At 43.3% G+C, this 27,234-nt stretch overlaps 1 protein-coding gene across 1 annotated transcript in view; it reads left to right on the top strand.

The window, feature by feature from the left end:
• MAMDC2 (MAM domain containing 2) overlaps nucleotides 1–27,234 on the top strand; it is a 217,059-nt gene that overhangs the window by 153,544 nt on the left and 36,281 nt on the right. Inside the window, exons 4-7 of the mRNA XM_073634589.1 lie at nucleotides 7,192–7,276; nucleotides 17,526–17,663; nucleotides 24,795–25,051; nucleotides 26,550–26,643. Coding sequence (XP_073490690.1) covers nucleotides 7,192–7,276; nucleotides 17,526–17,663; nucleotides 24,795–25,051; nucleotides 26,550–26,643 — 574 coding nt within the window. The remainder of the gene's footprint in view (nucleotides 1–7,191; nucleotides 7,277–17,525; nucleotides 17,664–24,794; nucleotides 25,052–26,549; nucleotides 26,644–27,234) is intronic.

Raw genomic sequence — 27,234 nt, 5'->3', positions numbered from 1 at the left:
TCACAGTATTCAGCTAAAACTACAAGTTAGTGTAGTGGGACCTCTGCACAGTGTTCAGCTAAAGCTACAAGTTAGTGTAGTGCGTCCTCCTCACAGTGTTCAGCTAAAACTACAAATTAGTGTAGTGCGACATCTGCACAGTGTTCAGCTAAAGCTACAAGTTAGTGTAGTGCGTCCTCCTCACAGTGTTCAGCTAAAGCTACAAGTTAGTTTAGTGTGACCTCTGCACAGTGTTCAGCTAAAGCTACAAGTTAGGGTAGTGCGTCCTCCTCACAGTGTTCAGCTAAAGCTACAAGTTAGTTTAGTGTGACCTCTGCACAGTGTTCAGCTAAAGCTACAAGTTAGGGTAGTGCGTCCTCCTCACAGTGTTCAGCTAAAGCTACAAGTTAGTGTAGTGAGTCCTCCTCATAGTGTTCAGCTAAAACTACAAGTTAGTGTAGTGCGACCTCTGCACAGTGTTCAGCTAAAGCTACAAGTTAGGGTAGTGCATCCTCTGAACAGTGTTCAGCTAAAACTACAAGTTAGTGTAGTGCGACCTCTGCACAGTGTTCAGCTAAAACTACAAGTTAGTGTAGTGCGACCTCTGCACAGTGTGCAGCTAAAGCTACAAGTTAGTGTAGTGCGTCCTCTGAACAGTGTTCAGCTAAAACTACAAGTTAGTTTTTTGTGAGCTCTGCACAGTGTTCAGCTAAAGCTACCTGTAGAAGGTTGGTGGTGTTTTCCTGATCCTATCACTACCGCAGGCAGCTAAATAAGCTACAAGTTAGTTTTTTGCAAGCTCTGCACAGTGTTCAGCTAAAACTACAAGTTAGTGTAGTGCGAGCTCTGCACAGTGTTCAGCTAAAGCTACCTGTAGAAGGTTGGTGGTGTTTTCCTGATCCTAGCACTACCGCAGGCAGCTAAATAAGCTACAAGTTAGTTTTTTGCGAGCTCTGCACAGTGTTCAGCTAAAACTACAAGTTAGTGTAGTGCAAGCTCTGCACAGTGTTCAGCTAAAGCTACCTGTAGAAGGTTGGTGGTGTTTTCCTGATCCTATCACTACCGCAGACAGCTAAATAAGCTACAAGTTATTGTTTTGCGAGCTCTGCACAGTGTTCACCTAAAGCTACCTGTAGAAGGTTGGTGGTGTTTTCCTGATCCTATCACTACCGCAGGCAGCTAAATAAGCTACAAGTTCGTTTTTTGCGAGCTCTGCACAGTGTTCAGCTAAAACTACAAGTTAGTGTAGTGTGAGCTCTGCACAGTGTTCAGCTAAAGCTACCTGTAGAAGGTACCGCAGGCAGCTAAATAAGCTACAAGTTAGTTTTTTGCAAGCTCTGCACAGTGTTCAGCTAAAGCTACCTGTAGAAGGTTGGTGGTGTTCTCATACTACAGGCAGGCAATTGATTTTGCTAGCTGCAGTATCAGTATATATATATATATATATATATATACCGTATATATATATATCCCAGCTTAGTGCAGCTACAGGCCATTAGTATGTATGGAAGGCCAACAAGGAGAGGCAGACAGTCACAAGCCAATAAAAGAGGGCAAGCAGGCTCTGTGTCTAGAGGCAACAGTGCTGGTCGTGGAGACGGTGCATCTTCATTAGCACGTGGCCGTGGGACACGCTTGGCCTTTTTTTCGGCAGCTGGCCGTGTTGAGCCGCAACATGCGGAAGACTTGGTCGAGTGGATGACGAAGCTGTCCTCATCCTCCTCATCCTCTCTCACCCATGCTCAGGGTACCTTGTCTGGCAAAGCAGCTGCCAACGCGGCCTCTTCCCTCGGCTCAATGGCATCAGTGACTCCTTCCCTAGCCCCACCATGTCCTCCTGAGGAGTCCCTCGAACTGTTTGACCACAGTGTTGGGTACATGCTCCAGGAGGATGCCCAGAGTTTAGAAGGCTCTGATGATGATACCGAGCTAGATGAAGGCAGTAACGTGAGCACGGACAGAGGGGGTGCCCAAGAAGGACAGCAATCTGGCAGTCATGCTTCCCCTGCTGCAGCATACTGCCAGGTTTGCTCCAGTGATGAGGAGGGAGGGGATGATGAGGTCACTGATTCAACGTGGGTGCCTGATAGGAGAGAGGAGGAGGAGGAGGAGGAGGCACATCACCAATGAGGCAGGATGCCCTCCAGGGGCCAGCCTAAGGGCAGCACACTGACTGCATCACACCCCAAAGCTCCGCATGTGCAGGGCGCTGCTGTCTCTGCGCGTTATTCCAAAAGTTCTTTGGTGTGGGCCTTTTTTGAGACGAGTGCATCAGATCGCACCGCTGCTATTTGCAACATATGTCTCAAGCGTATCTTGCGTGGCCAAAACATCTCCCGCTTGGGCACCACATGCTTGACCAGACATATGTTGACCTGCCATGCAGTTCCTTGGCAAGCGTATCTAAAAGACCCACACCAAAGAACAAAGAGGACCTCTCCTTGCTCCTCATCAGCTGAGATCTCCAACCCCACTATACCTTCAGTCCTCTCTGAGACCTGCACTGAGAGGAATGAAGGTGTAGAATTAGGTGTGTCACAGCCAAGTACTTGAGGGCAATCTGCTTTCGGTACACCGATGTCAGATTGTACCAGGAAAATTTCCCTGCCCCAGCTGCTGCACCGCCGAAAGAAGTTCGCTCCCGGCCGTCCACATGCCCAGCTGTTGAATGCTAGCTTGGCAAAATTGCTAGCACTTCAACTGCTGCCTTTTCAGTTGGTAGACTCTGCCCCCTTCCGTGAGTTTGTGGAATGTGCGGTTCCTCATTGGCAGGTACCCAAACGCCACTTTTTCTCACGGAAGGCGATTCCGGCTCTCTACCGGCATGTGGAAGGCAATATCCATGGTTCGCTGGACAGGGCGGTCAGCGATAAGGTGCATATTACCGCTGACTCATGGTCCAGCAGGCATGGACAGAGACGTTACCTAAGTTTCACAGCGCATTGGGTGACTCTGCTGGCAGCTGGGAAGGATGCAGGACAAGGTGCAGTAGTGTTGGAGGTTGTTCCCCCACCACGCCTCCAAAATGCCACTACTAATGATTGTGACACACCTCTCCCCTTCCCCCCTCTCCTCTTCTTCTTCCTCCATGGCCTCTTCCTGTGCTTGGTCCTCGGAACCAGCGGTGCTCCGTAGCCGTTCAAGGGGCTACGCAAGTATGCAGGCCAAAAGATGCCATGCGGTGCTTGAGCTGGTGTGCTTGGGGGACAGGAGCCACACTGGGGCAGAGGTTCTGTCGGCTCTGCAGGGGCAGGTTCAGAGGTGGTTGACGCCACGCCAACTTAATGCAAGAATGGTGGTTTGCGACAATGGCACCAACCTCCTCTCTGCCCTCCGACAGGGACAAATGACCCATGTGCCCTGTTTGGCTCACGTCCTTAACTTGGTGGTGCAGCGGTTCTTGGGCAGGTACCCGGGCTTACAGGATGTCCTGAGGCAGGCCAGGAAAGTCCGTGTGCATTTCCGCCGGTCATATAATGCCAGTGCTCGGCTGGCAGACCTCCAAAAGGAGTTTAACCTGCCCAAGAACCGCCTAATCTGTGACATGCTCACCAGGTGGAACTCAACGTTGGCCATGCTGCAGCAGCTGCACATGCAGCAGAGGGCCATAAATGAGTACCTGTGCGACTATGGCACCAGGACAGGGTCAGGGGAGCTTGTTTTTTTTCCCCACGCCAGTGGGCCATGATCAGGGATGCATGCACTGTCCTGTCACCATTTGGGGAGGCCACGAGGATGGTGAGCAGTGACAGTGCATGTATCAGTGACACTGTCCCCCTTGTCCACTTGTTGGAGCACACGCTGCGTGGAATAATGGACAGGGCACTTGAGGCAGAACAGAGGCAGGAAGAGGAGGACTTCCTTAGCTCTCAAGGCCCCCTTTATCCAGACAGTGCTCCTTCACACAGGAAGAGGAGGAGGAGGAGGAGGAGGATTGTGTCAGTATGGAGGTGGAGCCTGGCACTCAGCATCAGCAGCAGTCTTTAAGGGATCAGTCCCAAGAAACATATGGACTTGTACGTGGCTGGGAGGAGGTGGCTGCGGACCATGTCGTCCTTAATGACCCAGAGGACTCCGGACCGAATACCTCAGCAAACCTACGCTGCATGGCCTCCCTGATTCTGCAAAGCCTGCGTAAGTATCCTCGTATTCGTGGTATCAAGGAGAAGGACCAATACTGGCTGGCAACCCTCCTTGATCCACGTTACAAGGGTAAGTTGCGGACCTTATCTTGCCGTCGCAGAGGGAGCAGAGGATGAAAAATCTTCGGGAGGCCTTGCAGAAAGGCCTGTGCAACGCGTTCCCAGAGACTGAGAGGTTGCAAACTCCTGTTTCTGGACAACGTGTTGCTGAGGCTTCGGTCAGTCAAAGAAGGAGCGGTGGAGAAGGTGGCCGTCTGACCGATGCGTTCAGACAATTTTTTAGTCCGCAGCCCCAAGGTATGATCGGTTCCAGCAACCATCGCCAGCGTCTGTTTTACATGGTGCAGGAATATCTAGGGGCAAGATCTGACTTGGACACCTTTCCCACCGAAAATCCTCTGGGTTACTAGGTCTTGAGGATGGATCACTGGCCAGAGCTTGCACAGTATGCAATTGAGCTACTGGCCTGTACTGCATCCAGCGTTCTTTCGGAACGCACATTCAGTGCTGGTTTAGGCTTTGTAACCGATCACGGGGTGCGTCTGTCCACCGACTCGGTCGATCGACTGACCTTCATAAAAATGAATCAGTCTGGGATCACCACCAGCTACCAAGCACCTGATGCTGATATATTTTTTTTTGAAATCTCAGATCCCTTCAAAGACTGCCTATGCTGATGCTGAGAGAGTATCCTGAGTAATTATCCTCTTCCTCCTCAATGATCACGCTGATAGCTTGTAAGAACATTTTTGGTTCTGGGCGCCGCCACCAGTGCCTAAGGCCCTATTTTTCGGCCCCTGTTTAACAGGGGTGTGTAATTACAATTTTTGATGCAATACTTTGCAGCAGGGCTCGTTCCTGCGTTCCAACTAGAGTATCTATGAGGTGTTGCAGTGTTGTGGCACCAGCACCAGTGCCTAAGGCCCAATTTTTCAGCCCCTGTTTAACAGGGGCGTGTAATTACAATTTTTGATGCAATACTTTGCAGCTGCGCTCGTTCCTGCGTTCCAACTAGAATATCTGTGAGGGGTTGCAGTGTTGTGTTACCAGCACCACTGCCTAAGGCCCAATTTTTCAGCCTCTGTCTTAAAGGGGCGTGTAATTACAATTTTTGATGCAATACTTTGCAGCAGGGCTCGTTCCTGCGTTTCAACTAGAGTATCTGTGAGGGGTTGCAGTGTTGCCTAAGGCTCAATTTTTCAGCCCCTGTTCAACAGGGGCATGTAATTACAATTCTTGATCTAATATTTCACAGCAAGGCCCATTTCTGCGCCCACCAAGAGCGAGTGAGGACTTACAGTGTTGTGGCACCAGCACCACCACCACCACCAAAGGCCCAATTTTTCTGCCCCTGTTCAACAGGGGCATGCAATTACAATTCTTGATCTAATATTTCACAGCAGGGCCTGTGCTGGGCTTACAGTGTTGTGGCCACAACAACACCTAAGGCCCAAATTTCTGCTGAGTATATAGGGCAGGCCCCTACTTTCAAACATCCAACTTACAAATGACTCCTACTTGCAAACGGAAGGAGACAACAGGAAATGAGATGAAATCTACCCCTAGGAAGGGAAATTCTCTCCTGTAATGCCACATACACACGGTCGGACGGAAAATGTGTGATAGGACCTTGTTGTCGGAAATTTCGACCGTGTGTAGGCTCCATCACACATTTTCCATCGGATTTTCCGACACACAAAGTTTGAGAGCAGGATATAAAATTTTCCGACAACAAAATCCGTTGTCGGAAATTCTGATCGTGTGTACACAAATCCGATGCACAAAGTGCCACGCATGCTCAGAATAAATAAAGAGATGAAAGCTATTGGCCACTGCCCCGTTTATAGTCCCGACGTACGTGTTTTACGTCACCGCGTTTAGAACGATCAGATTTTCCGACAACTTTTGTGACCGTGTGCATGCAAGACAAGTTTGAGCCAACATCCGTAGGAAAAAAATCCATGGATTTTGTTGTCGGAATGTCCGAACAAAGTCCGACCGTGTGTACGGGGCATAAGAGTTAATATGGGAAAAACATTTCTCCTTTCCATTTTTTGGCTGGAGCTAAACACTTTAAAAATGTACCAGTTCAAAATTACAAACAGATTCTACTTAACAACAAACCTACAGTCCCTGTCTTGTTTGCACCGCCTGTATACTGCTGTTCAGAGTACAGAGCCTGTATACTGCTGTTTCCTTTTTTAATTTGGGTGCGGGGTTCCCCTTAATATCCATACAAGACCCAAAGGGCCTGGTAATGGACTGGGGGTACCCATGCCGTTTGTCTCACTGATTTTCATCCATATTGCCAGGACCCGACATTACATTAAATCCGCAAGCAGTTTTAAATGACTTTTTTTCCTTTAAAAATGACATTTTGTGCAGGGACTGTTCTAAGCACGGGAAACATGCACTACTTTACAGGCATACTATAGACACCCCCCAGGTACGATATTTAAAGGAATATTTCACTTTTTTTTTTTTTTTTTACTTTAAGCATCATTAAAATCACTGCTCCCGAAAAAACGGCAGTTTTTAAAAGGTTTTTTTGCATTGATACATGTCCCCTGGGGCAGGACCTGGGTCCCCAAACCCTTTTTAGGACAATACCATGCAAATTAGCCCTTAAAATGAGCACTTTTGATTTTGAACGTTCGAGTCCCATAGACCTCAATGGGGTTCTAACGTTCGTGCAAATTTTCGGTCCGTTCGCAGGTTCTGGTGCGAACCGAACCGGGGGGTGTTCTGCTTATCCCTAATGTCAACCCACAAATTAAAATGTTGCTTTACTTTCACTTTTGATGATAACAGTAAACAGGACAAATAGAGAAGGTGAATCTCCCTAACAGGGACACAGACAGAAGTAAAGACTAACAGGTGTTCTAGTCCCTCTCCACTCTATCCAAAAATAAACAAACAAAAAAAAAGGTTTTCCATCTAGTTATGCATTAAATAATTTTGGATGTATATTATGATCAAAAATATAATGAAGTCAGGTAAGGAACACATAAATTGTGTATGACCAATTTATCCTATTATGCTTTGTTCTTGCTGTTTATCTCCATTCTAGATAATATTAGAAGGAATACTGGGATCGGATGATAATAGCAGTATTGCAATTTATGAATTAAAAATGACCACTGGATATTGCATTGGTATGTATAATATTTGTATATTAGACTCGATGAAAAAGTTTTTCTACATTTGAAATATTTGTATCTCAGCAACTAAACCAAGACATCAAATATGATTAAATCATATGTCTGAAATCATAAGACACCAAAAACAATTAGATTTACCCATCCAATTTGGGAGTTATATTATACCTTTGTGACAAGGACACATTTCCACACAGAGCCTTCTTTTGATTAAATAGGAAGTCAAAGTCTTTTTATATTAAATGCAAAATGCAGTTGAAATCTAGCACAGAAAATGATAAATTAGGTTTTTCCCACAATCTCTCCTGTAATTATTCTGAACTCATGAGCACAGCCCGAGGACATGACTCCAAATAATATTTGTCTAGTTCTTTTGAGTAAAAGAGCATTCGGTATCTTTACTTTATGTGTATTAGGATGCATTTATTATGCCTGAAAAAAATGTCCTTGTGTTTTGCTTTGCATTTTTTAAATCACCCTTTTCATTTAAATGTTACTTTCAAATGAAAGTGTGTGTACAGCCCAAACTTTTTGTTTCCCCTTTACTTCCGGTCCTCAAGATACAACAGGAAGAAAGAGGAAATCTTTATAAAGTGTGGGGAATTCCCCTTTTAGACGATAGTCATTGTAGCAGGTGTCAGGAAAAAAATTACCCTCATCTCTTGTTTTGGTGACAGCTGTAAAATTTTGAATCATCAATCACTTTTTGTTTCAGTAACAGTGGTAACCAAGACAGATAGAGAGGGGGACACAGAAAGCAGTACCAACTTATAAGCAGAATAAATTCAAACGGGGTTACATAGTCCACCACAATTAATGATCTAAAATGCACCCTAATAATTACACAAAGTCAAAGTGTTTCTATGGTCGAAATGTAAAATCCTATATTAATTTGTATGTTGTGTTTTAATTATTTTTAGTCTACTCCTAATAATCCGAACAATCTTGAAGTTTTAAAATTTAGTTTGTCAAGAATCCCACACTTTTAACTTCCTATGTTGTATGACACATATTCACTATGCACTTTGAGTAGGTACTGCTGTGTTACACATTTCACAGAGCCTGCCTTCTGAACTACAGAGGTACTGAGAGGAGTACAACAAGTCAATACAGGAAACACAACTTGTACCATGGGATATGTAGTCCTTATAAATTGAAAGTAAACCAAAGGATTAAGCATACGAGAAGTTGCAGGGAATCCAGGAAGTTGTAAAAAGAGATGGCCAGCAGACAGGCAGAACTCACAATATGAAAGGCGATTTTTCAAATGATATTTTTTTGGATTGTCAAATTATTATTACAAACTATTGTTTGTATGTTTTAAAATTAAAGTGTGCATTGTTCCTGTACGTTTATATTTTTTGAGCTCATCCATAGTAATATATAGCCATGACATACAGATAACATGACTGTATATACAGTACGTAATGTCTGTGTGTCATTCACACCTGAATGACATTTATCATTCACACACACACACACATATATATGAGATCAAAATAGTGGCGCTAAATTTAACAATAAAGTGAAAGTAAATATACATTGCTGAACATACAACAATGAATAATAACCACCCTGTGACAAGTGTGAAAATAGGAGAACAAATAATCTATAATAAAAGATCCATAATCTTCCAGTACTAAAGCTTTATGTGATGTCTTCTCAAATCTTCCACCACACCACTATGTGACAGTGATTCCGCTCCCTTCAGATAGCACACTTACCAGCTTCCAATGCCTTACACTTCCGTGCTTGGCTATAGCACTTTCAACCACACACAAAAGGAGTTAAGTGAATTCCAGAATCCAGCCGTGAACATCAATCAGGATCTCTCCACATGAAAATAATAAAGTGCTCCAGATAGTGTATTAACGTAAAACCAGTTTAATTAAAACACTAAAACATCTTCACTCATTAAACTCACATCAAATGAATTCATAAAAAGCCAAAAGTGAAAACACAGCATTCTTTTAAATAAGTGATAACAGCGGTATGTGGTGATTCACTCTCACCCGCCCCTCAGGCTCGAAACAGTCCTCCACTTCCTAATTCAGCGTGCAGTGTCAAATGTTACACGTGATTGCCGTACAGCCATGCCCCGTCATGTTTCGTCACATCGACTTAACCATGATTGGCACAGTTTTAGTGTTGCTTAGTAAAATCTCTGACCTGGAACCACAAAAGAGGGCCTTTGCTTCTGTCATGCCTTCAGCCTATAAAGAAAAATAATATCTTCTGGACTTGCAATATCAACATTGCCCACTAGATGCCACTCTTAACAAAAGACTATTGACGAGTAGTGTTCTATGGTAATAGACATTTCCTGTCATATCACTAGGAACTAGCCCACTTCCTATTACAACTCTTTCATCTTTTCCATGAGGACAGACTGCATGGAACCAGCTAACATGCACTACATGTTCAGAGGAAATCCCAATCCTTCTAAGGCAGCATCGCTGGTATGCTAAAGACTGTTTATTTGTATACCTAGTAGACATTTGTTATGTTCATGTAATTCTTATATATGTTCATTTGTCTGTTTATTCCTAGTTTCACCACGTGTATACATCCTATTCTTATATGGCCACCACCTGTTCATTGTAATAAAGATCCAAAGTTACAGACAGTCTGGTTATTGTAGGATTCAAGGTTTAAACTGTATGTTGAGCTACATACACACCAGGGGCAAATGTGTAGCGAGAACAGAACAGTGAAAAAGCGGCTATCCAGCAAGTGGGATTTAGGACAGTGACTACACAGAGGCCTGCTACCCTGTCAGCGCAGTCACCTGCATACGGCAATATAGCAGTCTCTACACAGTCAAGCATTCCTGCAAGCAACATATCACATAGCCAGGCATCCTCACGCAAAACAAGGTCCCAAGTTTTCGGCTCCTCTAGATCTTCCTCAGCAAGCAATGCACTCGCTATCACACGTGCAAAATCTGAAGCCGCCAAGGCCCGAGCAGCCTTTGCTGAGCAAGAAATGCAGATCAAAAAGGAGAAAGTGAGGCTAAAGGCACAATTAGGGGCAGAGGAAGCCCTCCTAGAAGGAACCCTAGAGAAACTCACTGTAGAGAAGGAAGCAGCAGCCGCCATAGCCAAAGCAGAGGCCTTAGAATTAGCTGTATACCCGAGAAGTTAATGCAGCAGACGCAGCAATATTCTCGACCCAGAAGCTGAAACTCAAGATTCTCTACAACGAACTTCAGATTACATCAACCAACATTTTAAGCCAAGCAGTGACAAAGATGACGTCAAAGAGACAAGCCAAAGACACTACATGGTACCGCCGCAAGTCAGCAACAAGTCTCAAGCCTGCAAACAGGAGCAATCCATGCAAAGTGACGCCTCCTACAAAAGACTCCCTAAACGTGAGAAAAGACATCAACGTCCAAGCCAGAACGATACGACAGAGGTCGGCATGACACCCTCAAAAGATATGACTACACACAGCCATCTCACCATGGCAACATACAGCAGGCTAACCAAGCCACCATAGACTTTGCAAGGTTCTTTGCACGACGTGAGATAGTCACCAAAGGACTTGAAAAGTTTAATGACTGCCCTGAAAGCTACAGAGCCTTGCGGTCTTCCTTTCAAAATGCCATCAGAGACTTAGATTTGTCTTGCAGTGAAGAGATAGACCTCCTGATCAAATGGCTTGGAAACAAGTCTGCCAAGCATGCCAGGCAAATCAGGACAATAAATATAAACCACACAGACACTGGTTTTAAAATGATTTGGGATAGACTTGATGAGTGTTATGGTTCAGCAGAAGCAGTAGAAAGTGCACTATTCAAAAGACTTGATAACTTCCCCAAAATACCTAACAAAGCCTACCAGAAACTTAGGGAGCTAAGTGACTTGCTAATGGAACTTCGAGTAGCTAAATCTGAGGGGGACTTACAAGGACTTGCATTCCTTGACACAGCCAGAGGTGTCAACCCCTTTGTACAAAAGTTACCCTATAACTTGCAAGAAAAGTGAATTACACATGGATCCCGATTTTAAAGGCAGCATGATGTTCCATTCCCTCCTTTTTCTGCTTTTGCGGACTTTGTGTGTCAGCAAGCTAAAGCAAGAAATGATCCAAGTTTTGATTTTACATTGTCATGTGCTGCTCCTTCAGGACTTAACCCTCGCAAACCTCCAGTAGCAGCACACAAAACTAACATGACTCCTCCAGATTCTTTTCACAGGTCTGCCAGCTTCTTTAACTCAGAGACAAAGGTCAAAGATCCTGGTAAGCAGTGTCCCTTGCATCGGAAGCCACATCTTCTCCTAAAATGCAGAGCCTTCAGAGAGAAAACCCTGCAGGACCGCAAGGCCTTCCTCAAGGAGAACCACATCTGCTACAGGTGCTGTTCTTCCACATCTCACCTCGCCAAGGACTGTAAGGTCAGTTTAAAATGCACAGAATGTGACAGCTCTGATCACAACACAGGTTTACATCCTGGGCCAGCTCCATGGACTTTACAACACACTTTCAGCACTAGTGAGCATGGCGGGGAGGAAGAGCACACCATTACAACTACACCAGAGATCACTTCAGAATGTACAGAGGTCTGCAAAGGAGTCATAGGTGGCAGGTCCTGCTCCAAAATCTGCCTAGTCAGAGTCTACTTAGCAGGCCAAAAAGACAAAGCTATTAAGCTTTACGCAATTCTGAATGACCAAAGTAACAAGTCATTAGCCAGCTCAACCTTCTTTGACATCTTTGGCATTAAAGGCCCCAGCATCCCCTACTCCTTAAAAACTTGTGCAGGAATAGTGGAGACGGCGGGGAGGAGAGCATCCGGCTACCAAGTCAAGTCCATTGATGGACAATCATGCTTGTCTTTGACAACTCTTATCGAATGCAACCAGAACCCTGACCATAGATCTGAAATTCCTACACCAGATGTGGCTGCTCGTCACCTACACTTGAAACGCATAGCGCATCTGATACCAGAACTTGATCCTCAGGCTCAGATTATCCCACTCCTTGGGAGAGATATCTTACGAGTCCACAAATCAAGAGCTCAAATTAGTGGTCCCAACAATGCTCCTTATGCTCAGAGGTTAGACCTCGGATGGGTCATCATCAGAGATGTCTGTCTAGGAAGCGTGCACAAATCTAACTCTGTTAGCAGCATGATCACAAATACCCTAGAGAATGGGCGTCCCTCTCTTTTCCAGCCATGCCACAACAATTTCCTTGCTAAGGAATCAGCCCCACCACCCACTTGCCTTGTCCCTTCACAAGCCCCACCAGTGAGAACTTTGCCAGTGACAGTGACCGAGACCATTTAGGGTGCACAGTCTTTCAAAGAACTAAAGTTGACAAACATGTGGCAATGTCTATCGAGGACAAACTCCTCTTAGAAGAAATGGAGCAAGGACTAATCAAAGATAGCACAAACAGCTGGGTCGCACCTCTTCCCTTCAGACCACAGAGACAACGCTTACCCAATAACAGAGAACAAGTGCTACAACGTTTCACTTCCCTTAGACGTAATTTACATAGAAAGCCAGAGATGAGAGAACATTTCTTTTCTTTCATGGGGAAGATCTTTGGGAATGGTCACGCCGAGATAGCTCCCACCCTTAAAGACTCTGAAGAGTGTTGGTACCTCGCTATATTCGGAGTGTACCATCCTAAAAAGCCAGGTCAAATCAGAGTAGTGTTTGACTCTAGTGCCAAATTCAAGGGTGTCTCCTTGAATGATGTCCTCTTGACAGGCCCAGACCTCAACAACAAACTGCTGTGGGTGCTCTTACGCTTCCTCAAGGATTCTATTGCCTTCATAGCTGACATCCAACAGATGTTCCATTGCTTCCTGGTCAGAGAGGGAGACAGAAACTTCCTAAGGATCCTTTGGTTCAGAGACAATGACCCTTCCAAAGACATCTCAGAGTATCGCATGCGGGTACACATCTTTGGCAATAGCCCTTAACCTGCAGTCGCTATTTACGGACTCAGACATTTCGCCCAAGAAGGTGAACTTGAGTATGGCTCAGATACGAAACAATTCGTAGAGAAAGACTTTTATGTAGATGACTGTTTGAAATCCTTACCCTCCAGTGAGTCTGCAATCTGTCTTCTTAAGAGAGCACAGGAAATGCTCACTTGTTCTAATCTCAGGCTTCACAAGATTGCTTCCAACAGCAAAGAGGTAATGGAAGCTTTCCCTGCTCAAGACCATTCTAATGATCTAAGAGACTTAGATCTAGGTAAAGACTCTTTACCTGTACAGCGCAGTCTAGGTCTACTTTGGGACTTAAAATCTGATTCCTTTACCATCCAAATAAATGGAGAAAAGCCCTTCACTCACAGAGGTGCCTTGTCCACAATCAATAGCCTATATGACCCATTAGGATTTGCGGCACCTGTTACAGTTCAAGGTAAAGCCCTACTTAGAGACTTGATTCGTGAAACATCCGACTGGGATGCCCCACTACCCCCTGATAAGAGGAACTCTTGGGTAGAGTGGAGGAACTCTCTATCAGTTTTATCTGATCTCCATGTTTCACGCCCATATGCTCCCATACCCACCACAAAGACACAGAGCCAAAACCTTTGCATATTCTGTGATGCTTCTATCAAGACAATAGCTGCTGTGGCCTACTTAAAGTGGTGTTCCGGCCGAAATGATACTTTTTAAATAAAAATACCCCTATAATACACAAGCTTAATGTATTCTAGTAAAGTTAGTCTGTAAACTAAGGTCTGTTTTGTTAGTTTATAGCAGTAGTTTGTTATTTTATAAACTTGCAGCAGGCCGTGGCCATCTTAAGTGTGGGCATCTGAAGCCAGACTGTATCTCTTCCTGGATCTCATCCTTGCAGATCTCGCACATGCTCAGTGCAGCACAAGCAGTGTAATAGATTTCAGGTCAGGTTTCCATAGCAACGGCAGTTTCAGAGGAAGTTGTCGCCCCTTCCCAGAAGGCATTGCAAACAGGAAATGATGCGATGGGCCGCGGACAGGGATGAGGAAGTGAAAAATGAATACAGCAGATATACAGTAGGTGCTGAGAAAAAAAAATTAAAAATATCCAATTTGTTTACAGTGCACAGTTTAGTGAGGGATGCTGAAGAGTTGTAAAAGTGGGTGGAACTCCACTTTAGGAACTGTCGACACTACAGCACAATGCCACTTAGGATTCGTCATTGGCAAGGCAAAACAAGCTTCACACCCTGAGCACACTGTACCTAGGCTAGAACTTTGTGCTGCAGTACTAGCTGTTGAACTAGCAGAACTAATAACCTCTGAGATGGACATTGACCTCAAGGATATCCAGCTCTACACTGACAGCAAGGTAGTGCTAGGCTACATCTACAATGAGACCAGACGTTCCTATGTTTACGTCAACAACAGAGTGTTGAGGATTAGGAGATCCACTCGTCCAATACAATGGCGCTACATACCTACTGACCATAATCCTGCAGACCATGCTACAAGAGCCGTTGCTGCATGTAACCTTAAAGACACAACATGGTTTACAGGACCTGCATTCTTGTACAATGCAGAACAGACTGTTCCTAAGAGTGACACTATTGAACTAGTAGATCCCGATTCAGGTACTGACATCCGTCCTGAGATCTCGACATTTCAGACTGCAACTTCAGACTGCCAGCTTAAATCTAACAGATTTACCAGATTCTCAAAATGAAAGACGCTTGTTCATGCTATTTCTTGTTTTATCCATATAGCTCACTCTTTCAAAGGTGACTCAAACAGCTGTGACTGCAAAGGATGGCATCATTGTCAAAGGATCAGTTCAGCATTAGAGCTCCAACAGTCTCAGGATCTTATCATCCGCACTGTACAGCTTGAAACCTGTGCTAAGGAGATTGACTGTATCGTAACACAGAAAACTGGAGTAACCAGTGCTCCCCACAGGAATTTCACCACTAAAGACTTATACTTATGCCAGTGGAGACAAGTACACAGTCTGGAAAATACCTTCTGGGACAGGTGGAGGAAACAATACCTCTCCACTTTACAGCCACATACTAAATGGCAAGACAACAAGCCCAACCTAAAAGGAGGAGACCTTGTTCTTGTTAAGGACTGTCAGTCCCAAAGGAATGAGTGGCCTTTGGGTCTCATTACCAACACCTTTCCAAGTGAGGATGGAAAGGTCAGAAAAGTGGAAGTCAAGATTCATAGAAACAAGGAGACAAAGTTTTCCTCAGACCAGTTTCTGAACTAATTTTGTTGTTGTCATCTGAGGAATAAATAGTGGCATCTGATGATACCAGACAGGGAGTGTCATGCCTTCGGCCTATAAAGGAAAATAATATCTTCTGGACTTGCAATATAAACATTGCCCACTAGATGGCACTCTTAACAAAAGACTATTGATGGGTAGTGTTCTATGGTTAATAGACATTTCCTGTCATATCACTAGGAACTAGCCCACTTCCTATTACAACTCTTTCATCTTTTCCATAAGGACAGACTGCATGGAGCCAGCTAAGCCTACATTACATGTTCAGAGGAAATCCCAATCCTTCTAAGGCAGTATTGCTGATATGCTAAAGACTGTTTATTTGTATACCTAGTAGACATTTGTTATGTTCGTGTAATTCTTATATATGTTCGCGTCTCTGTTTATTCCTAGTTTCACCGCGTGTGTACATCCTATTTTTATATGGCCACCACCTGTTCATTGTAGTAAAGATCCAAAGTTACAGACAGTCTGGTTATTGTAGGTTTCAAGGTTTAAACTGTATGTTGAGCTACATACATGCCAGGGGCAAACATGTAGCGAGAACAGAACAGCTTCAGTAGACCCCAAGGTTGTCAATGTATCCAACTTTCAAGTCTTCATTTGTGCACTGCTATACAGAGCATTGACAAAGTGAACCTGTGCTTTGCAACCTTCCCAAGCTGTGTATACATTAAATGACCTTTTCTTCCTTGCCTCTCTGTTCATCTGCCAGGAGCGAAGTGAGGTACCTAGTACCACCGAGTATAACACGAGTCCCTTTCTCTAACTGTTGAATGGTGTTTGGCGATAAAGTTGAGCGAACCTGTTGCTTTGCTCTACGGAGACAATGTAACGCAATGTTGCACAATGTAAACATATTATTTAAGTTAAAGTCCTGCAGGAATAAAGCCCAGTCAACTTGGATGCATTTCTACAGATTGTGGTTGCAAAGGGGTTTCCATTCTTTTGTGTTGTCATAAATTAGGCCATAGATGTACACAATATTGTTAGGCGTGCTTGCTTGTGATTCCATTTGGTAGACATCGTATCTCAGGGAAAAGAAAAAAAAAAGATTGACTTGGGAATGTCATTGCTAAGAGTTTTTGCACAGTAACCTATCAAATTCAAACCTACCTTGGTAGACTGAGTGTGATTGATGATACAGGAAGTAGAGAGAGGGCAATTTACACAGCACAGGCCTCAGAAACGACATTCCCAAATGTACATTTATTCTACAGGATAAAACAGAGAACTCAGGTAATGTAATTTGAGTGAAACTTTCTATCTTTAGCACAGCTGCATTGTTTACTGGATAACATTAGTAACACACTGAATGCTGTCATTTATGTTCTGGTTCTGCTGTTTAATCCTCCAAGGCCTGTTCACATCAGAACGTGGTGCAGGAAACCCACGTTCTGTGCACGTTTTGCGCACCACATTCAAAACTCACTGCAGTTGTGATCGGCAGTGGGTTAACGACAACCCAAACGCAGATCACAAACGCAGTGCGTTTGCCTACACTGTATCACATGGTACAGAAGTATCATGCAATCCAGTTGCAGTGCATTTCACTACTTTTGGTGTCATGCTGTGTGATTTGATAGCACCACACTGAACCACATGTGAATTGCACAGAAACATGCAGCGTGTTTCTGGGCAGTTCCTAGTGTGAACCAGTCCTGAAGGCCTTTATTTTTTTATTCATCATGATTTTATCTTCTACATTTTTATTCTATCTACATAAGAGGCTCGATTTTCAGTTTTTTCCAATAGACCTTACAATTATTGACAGGTAGAAGTGAGTGTTATTTAAAAGGGGTGACAATCCATACTATCCATACAATCCATCATTTTTGTGAAAGGTTTTTTCATACAGCAGAAATCTGTAATTGAATGTGTATGGAGTGCATGCAAATAATCCATATAATTAAAACTTTTTGACTTGAAAAATGATTTTTAATTGTAAACATAGCAAATAATATGTAGTGATGAAAATACCACATCCGTTATGCTCTTATTTTTGTTGACTATTATGTCTCATTGTAGAGTGTGACTTTGAAGAAAACCATCTTTGTGGTTACATGAACAACTGGAACCCAAATGTAAACTGGTTTGTTGGAGGAGGCAACATCAGAAATGCACAGGCTATCATGCCTAAAGACCACACACTTAACAGTGAACTAGGTAAGTTGGAAAAAAAATAAAAATAGCAGGTGGTTGGCACAGGGCAATTGGAATTAAGTATGTTTAAAGAGAATAAATATCAGTAACACATTTATTGGAAATCACTGAAAATAATTTTTAAAGTGCCATTTTCATGATTGAATTTTAAATCTTGATTTGTGGATTCTTCCTCTAATAGCTATCAAATGTGCAGGCAGTGTATTTAGTAATTCTGCAAAATTTCCTAAGGTTACAGGATAAACCACACATGGGGTGTTATTTCTAATCAGTCTGGCAAAAGTGATAGAGTGGCATTAACAGCAGGGAAAGGAAAACATAATCAATGCATAAGATTACTAAGCAAAAAGCACAAAAACATTTTACTAACAATAAAGTCCCTTTGCACATGGACGTCATCATTTATTATTATTATTATTATAATACAGGATTTATATAGCGCCGACAGTTTACGCAGCGCTTTACAACACTAGGGCAAACAGTACAATTACAATTAAATACAGGGGGGAATAGAGAGCCCTGCTCGTTAGAGATTACAACCTAGGAGGGAGGGTCAAGTTATACAAAAGGGTAATAGCTGTGAGGGATGAGCTAATGGAGAAAATAGTACCGTAGTTAGATGGAGGCAGGATAGGCTTCTCTGAAGAGGAAAGTTTTCAGGGATCGCCTAAAAGTGGATACATTTGGAGACAGTCTGACAGATTGGGGTAAGGAATTCCAGAGGATGGGCGAGGCTCGGGAGAAGTCCTGGAGGCGGATATGGGAGGAGGTGATGAGGGAGCTAGAGAGCAGGAGGTCTTGGGAGGAACGAAGAGGGCGATTAGGTTGGTATTTTGAGACTAGGCTAGGCTAGTGATGTAGCTGGGAGCAGAGTTGTGGATGGCTTTGTAACTTATTGTTAGTATTTTGAATTTAATTTGTTGGGCGAGTGGCAGCCAATGGAGGGATTGGCAGAGAGGGGTAGCAGACACTGAGCGGTTTGTAAGGTGGATGAGTCTGGCAGCAGCATTCATGATGGACTGAAGGGGGGATAGTCTATTTAAAGGTAGGCCAATGAGGAGGGAGTTGCAGTAGTCAGGCGAAAGATAACCAAGGAGTGAATCAGGAGCTTTGTGGTTTCATTGGTTAGAAAGGGATGTAGTTTAGATATATTGCGAAGGTTGAGGCGGCAAGCTTTGAAAAGTGATTGGATGTGGGGCCGAAAAGGAGAGTTCAGCGTCCAGGATAACACCTAGCATGCTGACATGTGAGGATGGGTGGATGGTTGTGCCATTGCTCTTGACAGATAAGTCAGGGGAAGAGGCACGTGGAGGAGGAAATATTATAAGCCCGGTTTTGGACAAGTTGAGTTTGAGGAAGTGGTGTGACATCCATACAGATATGTTTGTTAGTAAGTTACTGATGCGTGAGGAGACTGATGGAGTGAGTTGAGGGGTGGAGAGATTTGTGTGTCTGACTCAGGGAAGAGGTGTAGATTGAAAATAAAAGAGGTCCAAGAACAGAACCTTGGGGGACCCCGATGGAGAAGGGAAGAGGAGTGGAGGAAGTAGAATTGTAAGTGACACTAAAGGTGCGTTGGTATAGGTATTATGAGAGCCACTGAAGAGCACAGTCACGGAGACCGAGGGAGTAAAGTTTTTTGAGGAGGAGGGGGTGGTCAACCGTGTCAAAGGCAGCTGAAAGGTCCAGAAGTAGGAGTACAGAATAGTGTCCGTTGGTTTTTGCAGTTAGTAGGTCATTTACTGATCATTTACTGATGTTTACTCAGGAACTTATTGACAGAAAGTCCTTGAGTAAAAAAAATGTGTGTTAAACCTGAGTAATGTTGAGAATAGGCATGTAAAGGTGCGTAAGTGTATAGACGAGTAAAATTATTCTTCATTGCCATTATTGTAATATACTCACGTAAACATGCTTATAGATGAGTAAACACACATACAGTGCCTTGAAAAAGGATTCATACCCCTTTTGTCATATTACACCCACGTTTTGACATTTTACAACGATAAAAATGTAAATGTATTTTATTAGGATTTTATGTAATAGACCAACACAAAGTGGCCTATAATTGTGAAGTTGAAGGAAAATGATAAATGGTTTTCAAAATTTTTTTACAAATAAATATGTGAAAAGTGTGGAGTGTATTTGTATTCAGCCCCCTTTACGCTGATATCCCTAACTGAGATCTAGTGGAAACAATTGCCTTCAGAAGTCACCCAATTAGTAAATAATACAGAAGTCCACCTGTGGGTAATTTAAACTCAGTATAAATACAGCTGTTCTGTGAAGCCCTCAGAGGTTTGAGAATCTTAGTGAACAAACAGCTACATGAAGGCCAAGGAAAACACCAGACAGGTCATTGATAAAGTTGTGGACACGTTTAAAGCAGGGTTAGGTTATAAAAATATATCCCAAGCTTTGATCATCTCACTGAGCACTGTTCAATCCATCATTCGAGAATGGAAAGAATATGGCACAACTGCAAACCTACCAAGACATGGCCATCAACCTAAACTGATAGGCTGGGCAAGGAGAGCATTAATCAGAGAAGCAGCCCAGAGGCCCATGGTAACTCTGGAGGGGCTGCAGAGATCCACAGCTCAGGTGGGGGAATCTGTCCACAGGATAACTATTAGTCGTGCATTCCACAAATCTGGCTTTTATGGAAGAGTGGCAAGAAGAAGGCCATTGTTGAAAGAAAGCCAAAAGAAGTCCCATTTGCAGTTTGCGAGAAGCCTTGTGGAGGACACAGCAAACATGTGGAAGAAGGTGCTCTGGTCAGATTAGACCAAAATTTAACTTTTTGGCCTAATAGCAAAACGCTATGTGTGGCGGAAAACTAACACTGCGCATCACCCTGAACACACCATCCCCACCGTGAAACATGGTGGTGGCAGCATCATGTTGTGGGGATGCTTTTCTTCAGCAAGGACAGGAAAGCTGGTCAGGGTTGATGGGAAGATGGATGGAGCAAAATACAGGCAATCTTAGAAGAAAACCTGTTAGAGTCTGCAAAAGACTTGAGACTAGGGCGGAGGTTCACCTTCTAGCAGGACAACAACTCTAAACATACAGCCAGAGCTACAATGGAATGGTTTAGATCAAAGCATATTCATGTGTTAGAATGACCCAGAGAAAGTCCAGACCTAAATCCAATTGAGAATCTGTGGCAAGACTTGAAAATTGCTGTTCACAGACACTCTCCATCCAATCTGACAGAGCTTGAGCTATTTTTCAAAGAAGAATGGGCAAAAATGTCACTTTCTAAATGTGCAAAGCTGGTAGAGACATACCCAAAAAGACTTTCAGCTGTAATTGCAGCAAAAAGTGGTTCTACAAAGTATTGACTCTTGTATGTGCCACTTTGTATTGGTCTATCACATAAAATCCCAATAAAATGCATTTAGGTTTTTGGTTGTAACATGACAAAAGGTGGTACATTTCAAGGGGTGTGAATACTTTTTCAAGGCACTGTATGTGAGTAAATTACTGCACTCAAATGTAAAATTTTCTATTTTTGTTTTACTGCTCTGTACTCATCAGCTGTGTGCATTGTTCCATGCAACTCATTTTAAATCAATAAAAACATGGCGTTTTTTACACCTATGTGCAAGACTCCTAACACACATGTAATATTATTAAAGGCTCAATAAATAAAAGTAATGCTGCAGCTTGGTAGCAAGCTTCATAAAGTGCATGCTCTTAGCTCGTCTACATTCTGCCACTGCCCTGGGTTGCTGCTTCATCCCTCTGAAAAAACCTATGCATACCTATGGATGTGGCTAAGAATGATCTTTATGAGATGGTAGGTGATGTTTAATCTTCCATTGGGAATACCTGCTCTGGTGACATCTGTTTCTTCTTCTGAAATGCTCAGACTCACCAGTTCCAGCTCCATGCAGACCTCCAAGACCAGTGGGGCTGCTCAGCAGCTACAGGGAGGTGTTCTGTCCCAGACATACGTAACGGTGTATCTGCAATGGAGCTGGAGCCAGGGATGGTAAGTCTGTCTTTTAGGCATGGCTCAGCCTCCTCAACACCCCCCTCCCCAGTCATACTGCCTCCTACCCAGCCACCTCACGCCCTCTCCATTCGCCACAAATCAGTACCAACCCCTTCCCAACCTTACTGCATCCCTCCCTGGCCATCTCACACCCTCTACTTAAACTGCATCCCTCCAGACTACCTCACCACCCTTTCACAGCACATTCCTGCAGGCAATCTGCATAACTCTCAGCCACTTCATCCCCACATTCACCATGAATCCCTCCCAGCCACCTAACCTTTTTATTTCCTCTGCTTACACTGCATTCTTCATGGACACCCCACTCTGAATCCCTTCTTCCTCCTACCTCCCATCCCCCATGATATGCTGTCACAACCACTTCCTCCTTTTCATCAATGCGAACAGCAGGAGCCTCGCTGTTAAATCTGCAGCGCAAACATACTGGAAACACACTTCCTTGCTGTGTGTGCAGGCTCTGGGCTGTATGAGAGAGACGCTCTCAGCTCAGATTCCTGCTGAGGTGGAAATGATGGGTGGCACTGATGGGCAGCACTGATAGGCTGCATTGATGAGCACTGATGGACATTACTGATATGCTGCATTGATCAACAATGATAGGCGGCATTGATGGCCACTGATAGGCAGCATTGATGAGCACTGATAGGTGGCACTGATAGGCGGCACTGATGGGCATTGATATGCGACAGTGATAGGCAGCACTGATGGGCACTGATAGGTGGCATTGATGAGCACTGATAGGTGGCACTGATATGCGGCACTGATTGGCACTGATAGGCAGCATTGATGAGCACCGATAGGTGGCATTAATAGGCGGCCCTGATGGGGATGCACTGATCATCAGGGCACTGATGATCATTGCCCTGATTATCAGTGTAAACAATGTACTGACAGTCTTACCAGTTAACGTCTCTCCTTTCCTTACACAGACACAATGTGGGAAGAAAGGACTGCTGATAACCGGCAAGTCTGTTTACATGTGATCAGCTGATCCATGGTAAAGTGCCGCTGTGATCAGTCACAGAGCGTGCTGGATGCGCATCCCAGGGGGCACACGGGAGGCAGGGTTCTGGGAGGATGTCCATAGGTGTCCTCCAAGAACTCAAAGCCGGGACTTGGATGGAAGTGTGGGGAGGGAGGGGGGCAGGGGGCCGCTCGTGGTTTCTTGCATCGGGGCCCTGAAGGTTCTAGTTTCGCCTCTGGCTGCATTAGAATGTGCTTTTGTAGCTGTGCGTTCACAAATACTTTGTGTCCCTTCTGCTGCATCCCTCACCAGCCCACTACCTGCACACTATACTCTGCTCTGACAATCTGCTCCATTTCACAAATGTACCAGTTTTGGAATGGGTACACTTACTCTAGTTTACTATAAATGTATTTTTTGCTTGGTAAATGTATACTAGACCAAATGCTTTTTAAATAAACTCTCAACATAAGACTGAACCTGCTAGCTAGACAGCTTATATTCACTGCTGGAATGGACTGCACATGTCTTGGCTCACGACTATAAGGAAAATCAGTTACATCTGTATTTTAGAACTTAGTCATTTTCATGTTACTGGTGTCTCCATGCAGGAAATAGATATGCAGCTGTTCTTTCTCTTGAATATGACTATTTTTCCGTCAGTTTAACAAATATGGTAACTTTCTATGAAGTGCTATGTAATTACAGTTGTTAAGTTGGCCAAGTTAGAGTCCTGACCTCAATCTTGCAATTGTATTTTTTGAAGCATGCTGTTTAAGCAAGATATCCCTGAATATACACAAACCGAAACAGTTCTGTATACAGGAATGGTCCTAGATATAGCCTAACCACTGCCAAAAATTGAACAACAGCTTAAAAGTGATTAATATGAGGGTTCATGCATACCTCCCAACTTTTTGAGATGGGAAAGAGGGACACTCATTAGCAAAAGTATGTAGGCATAGGACACACACCCTGCCACGCCCCCTTAAAAGGAGAATTATACAGAAAAAATATTAGTTAAACCCACAAGTGCTTTTTTGTCTGTCAATTACAGGCTGTGTGGTGGAGCTCCCTCCACTGTCACCTTTTTACCTCTTGGTATTAGAAAAACTTGTCTGAAGTGACCCATACAGATAGCAGAGTAATAAGGCAGCAGACAGAGATGACATTTAGTGCTCTGGAATGAGACAAGTACACACAATAGAGAGATATGCATTCTTCAAATTTCATGTCTGAGGTTTACAACCACTTTACAACCACCTTTTCTTTGCAACTAGGATCATGGAATGCTGTGTGTTCCTAGCTGTGAGAACTGCGCTGTCACTGATAGATCCAGATCTCCACTTATCAAGAGCCAAAAAGTGTGGTTTATGAAATTGTTACCACTGTGCCAACTATAGCTTTGTTTGTTAACAGCTGTCCATAGCGGTGACAACTGCTGGTGTATTGCTCTTTTTTGGGGGGCATTTTCTATGCCCAAAGAAATTCATTTTTTGAAGGACACTACATTATTTAAAAATAATTTGACACAAAAATTAATGCAATACCTTTATTCAACAAAATCATTTTGTTTTCCTATTTTTCTTTGTCCATGTTTCAGATTATAATAAGAATAATTCTGAGAAGGGTGAATATTAAAACATTGTAATAAATAGAAGCCTTTTTTTAGGCACATTTTTGTCAACCAATGCTTACTGACACTACTAAATTTGGTCTGGGCATCTAGGTATTGACCTCTGGTCATGAGATAGTTAATCCATTTGTTCAGTAAAGATAAGGCAATGTGAAATGTGTGTTGTCAGATAAATAAGTCCATCTTTGCTATTATGACCTAGATGCATATCAAAATGAATTTTAGGAGGAATTCATGCAGAAATCCAGATAATTCCTAAGGGCTTACAAGCTTTCCCGCACAACTGTATGTTGGCAGACATCTGACAGCAAGCGGCATTTATGCCAGTGACCCAAAATATTGTTTTGGATAATGAGCCCTCTAGTGTAATATGCCATCCGTCAGCAGAGCAGAAAGCCTCTTGTTTGAGGGTGCTTATACTTGAGATTTATACCACCTTGATCAAATGCTGCTATTTTAAAAATGTTTTAGAACCCTTGATTTAATTACATGCCTTCTTTTTAATTGTAGGTCACTATATGTATGTTGACTCTGTTTATGCCAAGCAGTTCCAAGAAGTAGCCCAGTTGGTCTCCCCTTTGATTATAACTCCAATATCTGGCTGCCTTTCTTTTTATTATCGAATTCAGCGTGAAAGCAGCAATCTTTTTATGGTCTACACTAGAGACTTGCATGGCAGCTATGAGGAAATCTGGAAAATGAAAGATGTACGGCAAGGGGAATGGAACCTGGCAGAGGTTAACCTAAATGCATTATTCCCAGTAGAGGTAAGGCTAGTGATATGCATCAATATTAGTTAAATCATTTATTTTCAGCAGGTCATTGTAGGAAAGGTGGAATTAATGTTTTTCGGGAAATACTAGGTAGATATGCTGGATAATAGAGATTTACACGGTTTTACCAGTGCTGCTTCTCCTTTTACATCATGACAGTTTCTGCCCCGCAAATGGTAGATTACCACTCAAGCAAATGTTAACTTGAATTTTGCAATATGCTCAAGCAAAAGAAAATTCTGGTGTATAGTTGTTTTCCATGGACAAGCTTCCTTCTTCCAATTTGTATGCATGAGCCCCTTTGAATTTAAAAGATAACTTCACTATAAGCGCAGATGATATTGGAGTAGCAGACTGCACAAAAAAACAATATGGGACTTTGCACCTAATGCCGTGTACACACGGTCGGACTTTTCGACCGGACTGGTCTGACGGACCAAATCCAGCGAACAATCCGATCGTGTGTGGGCTTCACCGGACCTTCAGCGGACTTTTCCAGTCGCAAATCTGACGGACTTTAGATTTGGAACTTGCTTCAAATCATTACGCCGGACCCAGAAATCCGCTCGTCTGTATGCTAGTCCGACGGACAAAAACCCACGCTAGGGCAGCTATTGGCTACTGGCTATCAACTGCCTTATTTTAGTCCGGTGTACGTCATCACGTACGAATCCGTCGGACTTTGGTGTGATCGTGTGTAGGTAAATCCGGTCATTAGAAAGTCAGTTGAAAGTCCAACAAAAGTCCGTCGAAAGTCTGTCCAAAGTCTGTCGGACGGGCCGTCAGACTTTTGTAGCCGAAAAGTCCGACCGTGTGTACACGGTATAACTCAAGAGATCAGCGGGCTCTTGGTAGAGAGGAGGTGGGCCATGCATTCAACTTACCGCAGAGTCTATATTCCAAAAGCCTCCCCCAGCAATTGCTTCATCAGCACAGTAAGATCTGAGCAGAATTCAGGAGTGTACAAGCACAGATGATGGAATAAAGACATCTCTTCTAATGAGGTACACAGTCCCATTTAGTCCTAGAAGGATAATAACAGCCAAGTTAGTGACACTGAAAGCGCAGCCATCCTTTAATGCATTCATGTCTAAAAGATGATTTGTTAGAGGTTCTGCTTCATTCTTCTCATTTGCTGAATATGGCAAGTGAACTTAAAAATGCAGAACAACTTATAATTATTATTATTATACAGGATTTATATAGCGCCAACAGTTTGCGCAGAGCTTTACATTATAAAAGGGAGACAATACAGCAACAATTCAAATCAATACAAGAGATTTAGGAGGGCCCTGCTCTTGGGAGCTTACAATCTAATAATAAAGATGGGTAAAAACAATAATTATGCATTTATATTCCATACCTGTGTAATATTATTTTTTTCAAACAAAAAATGATTTGCAATTTATCTTTGCATTCAGATTAAACAAAAATGAATTACTGACAGTGTTAAAAATATTACCATTTATTTTATTCTGTTCTTTCATTTCAGGTTGTCTTTGAAGTTGCATTTAATGGCATCCAAGCAGGATATGTTGCTGTAGATGACATTTCATTTTCCTCAGAATTCTGTAATGGTGAAAAAGGTATACATAGTTACATAGTTAGTAAGGTTGAGTAAAGACACTAGCCCATCCAGTTCAACCTGAGTGAGTGTCTACAATTGTCCCTATCCCTATACATTGTGTCTCATTAATATGCTCATCTATTACTATTATTTATTCAAGGTACCCATATAGCGCCATCAATTTTACACAGCGCTCCACACATACATCGCACCCTACCCTCAATGAGCCCACAATCCAAGGTCCCCAACTCATACATATACTAGGGCCAATTTTTTGGACAGAAGCCAATTAACCTACCAGCATGTCTTTGGAGTGTGGGAGGAAACCAAAGTACCCGGGGGAAACCCACACAGGCACAGGGAGAACATGCAAACTCCAGGCAGGTAGTGTTGTGGTTGGGATTTGAACCAGTGACTCTTTTTACTGCTAGATAAGAGTACTACCCACTACACCACTGTGCCAACCATAAACCACCGTGCCGTTTAAAGGGGAACTTTAGTCAGAAAATGAAGTCCTGTTAGATCACTTCATGCTGGCCCCTTTTGCAGGTATAGCAAAAAATACTCTTTTGTAGGTATGTAAAACATTACAAATAAGTGCCTATATTGT

This window comes from Aquarana catesbeiana, linkage group LG01, assembly GCF_042186555.1.
Source record: "Aquarana catesbeiana isolate 2022-GZ linkage group LG01, ASM4218655v1, whole genome shotgun sequence".
Classification (NCBI taxonomy): Eukaryota; Metazoa; Chordata; class Amphibia; order Anura; family Ranidae; genus Aquarana; species Aquarana catesbeiana.
This window is presented reverse-complemented; position numbering and strand designations above follow the sequence as displayed.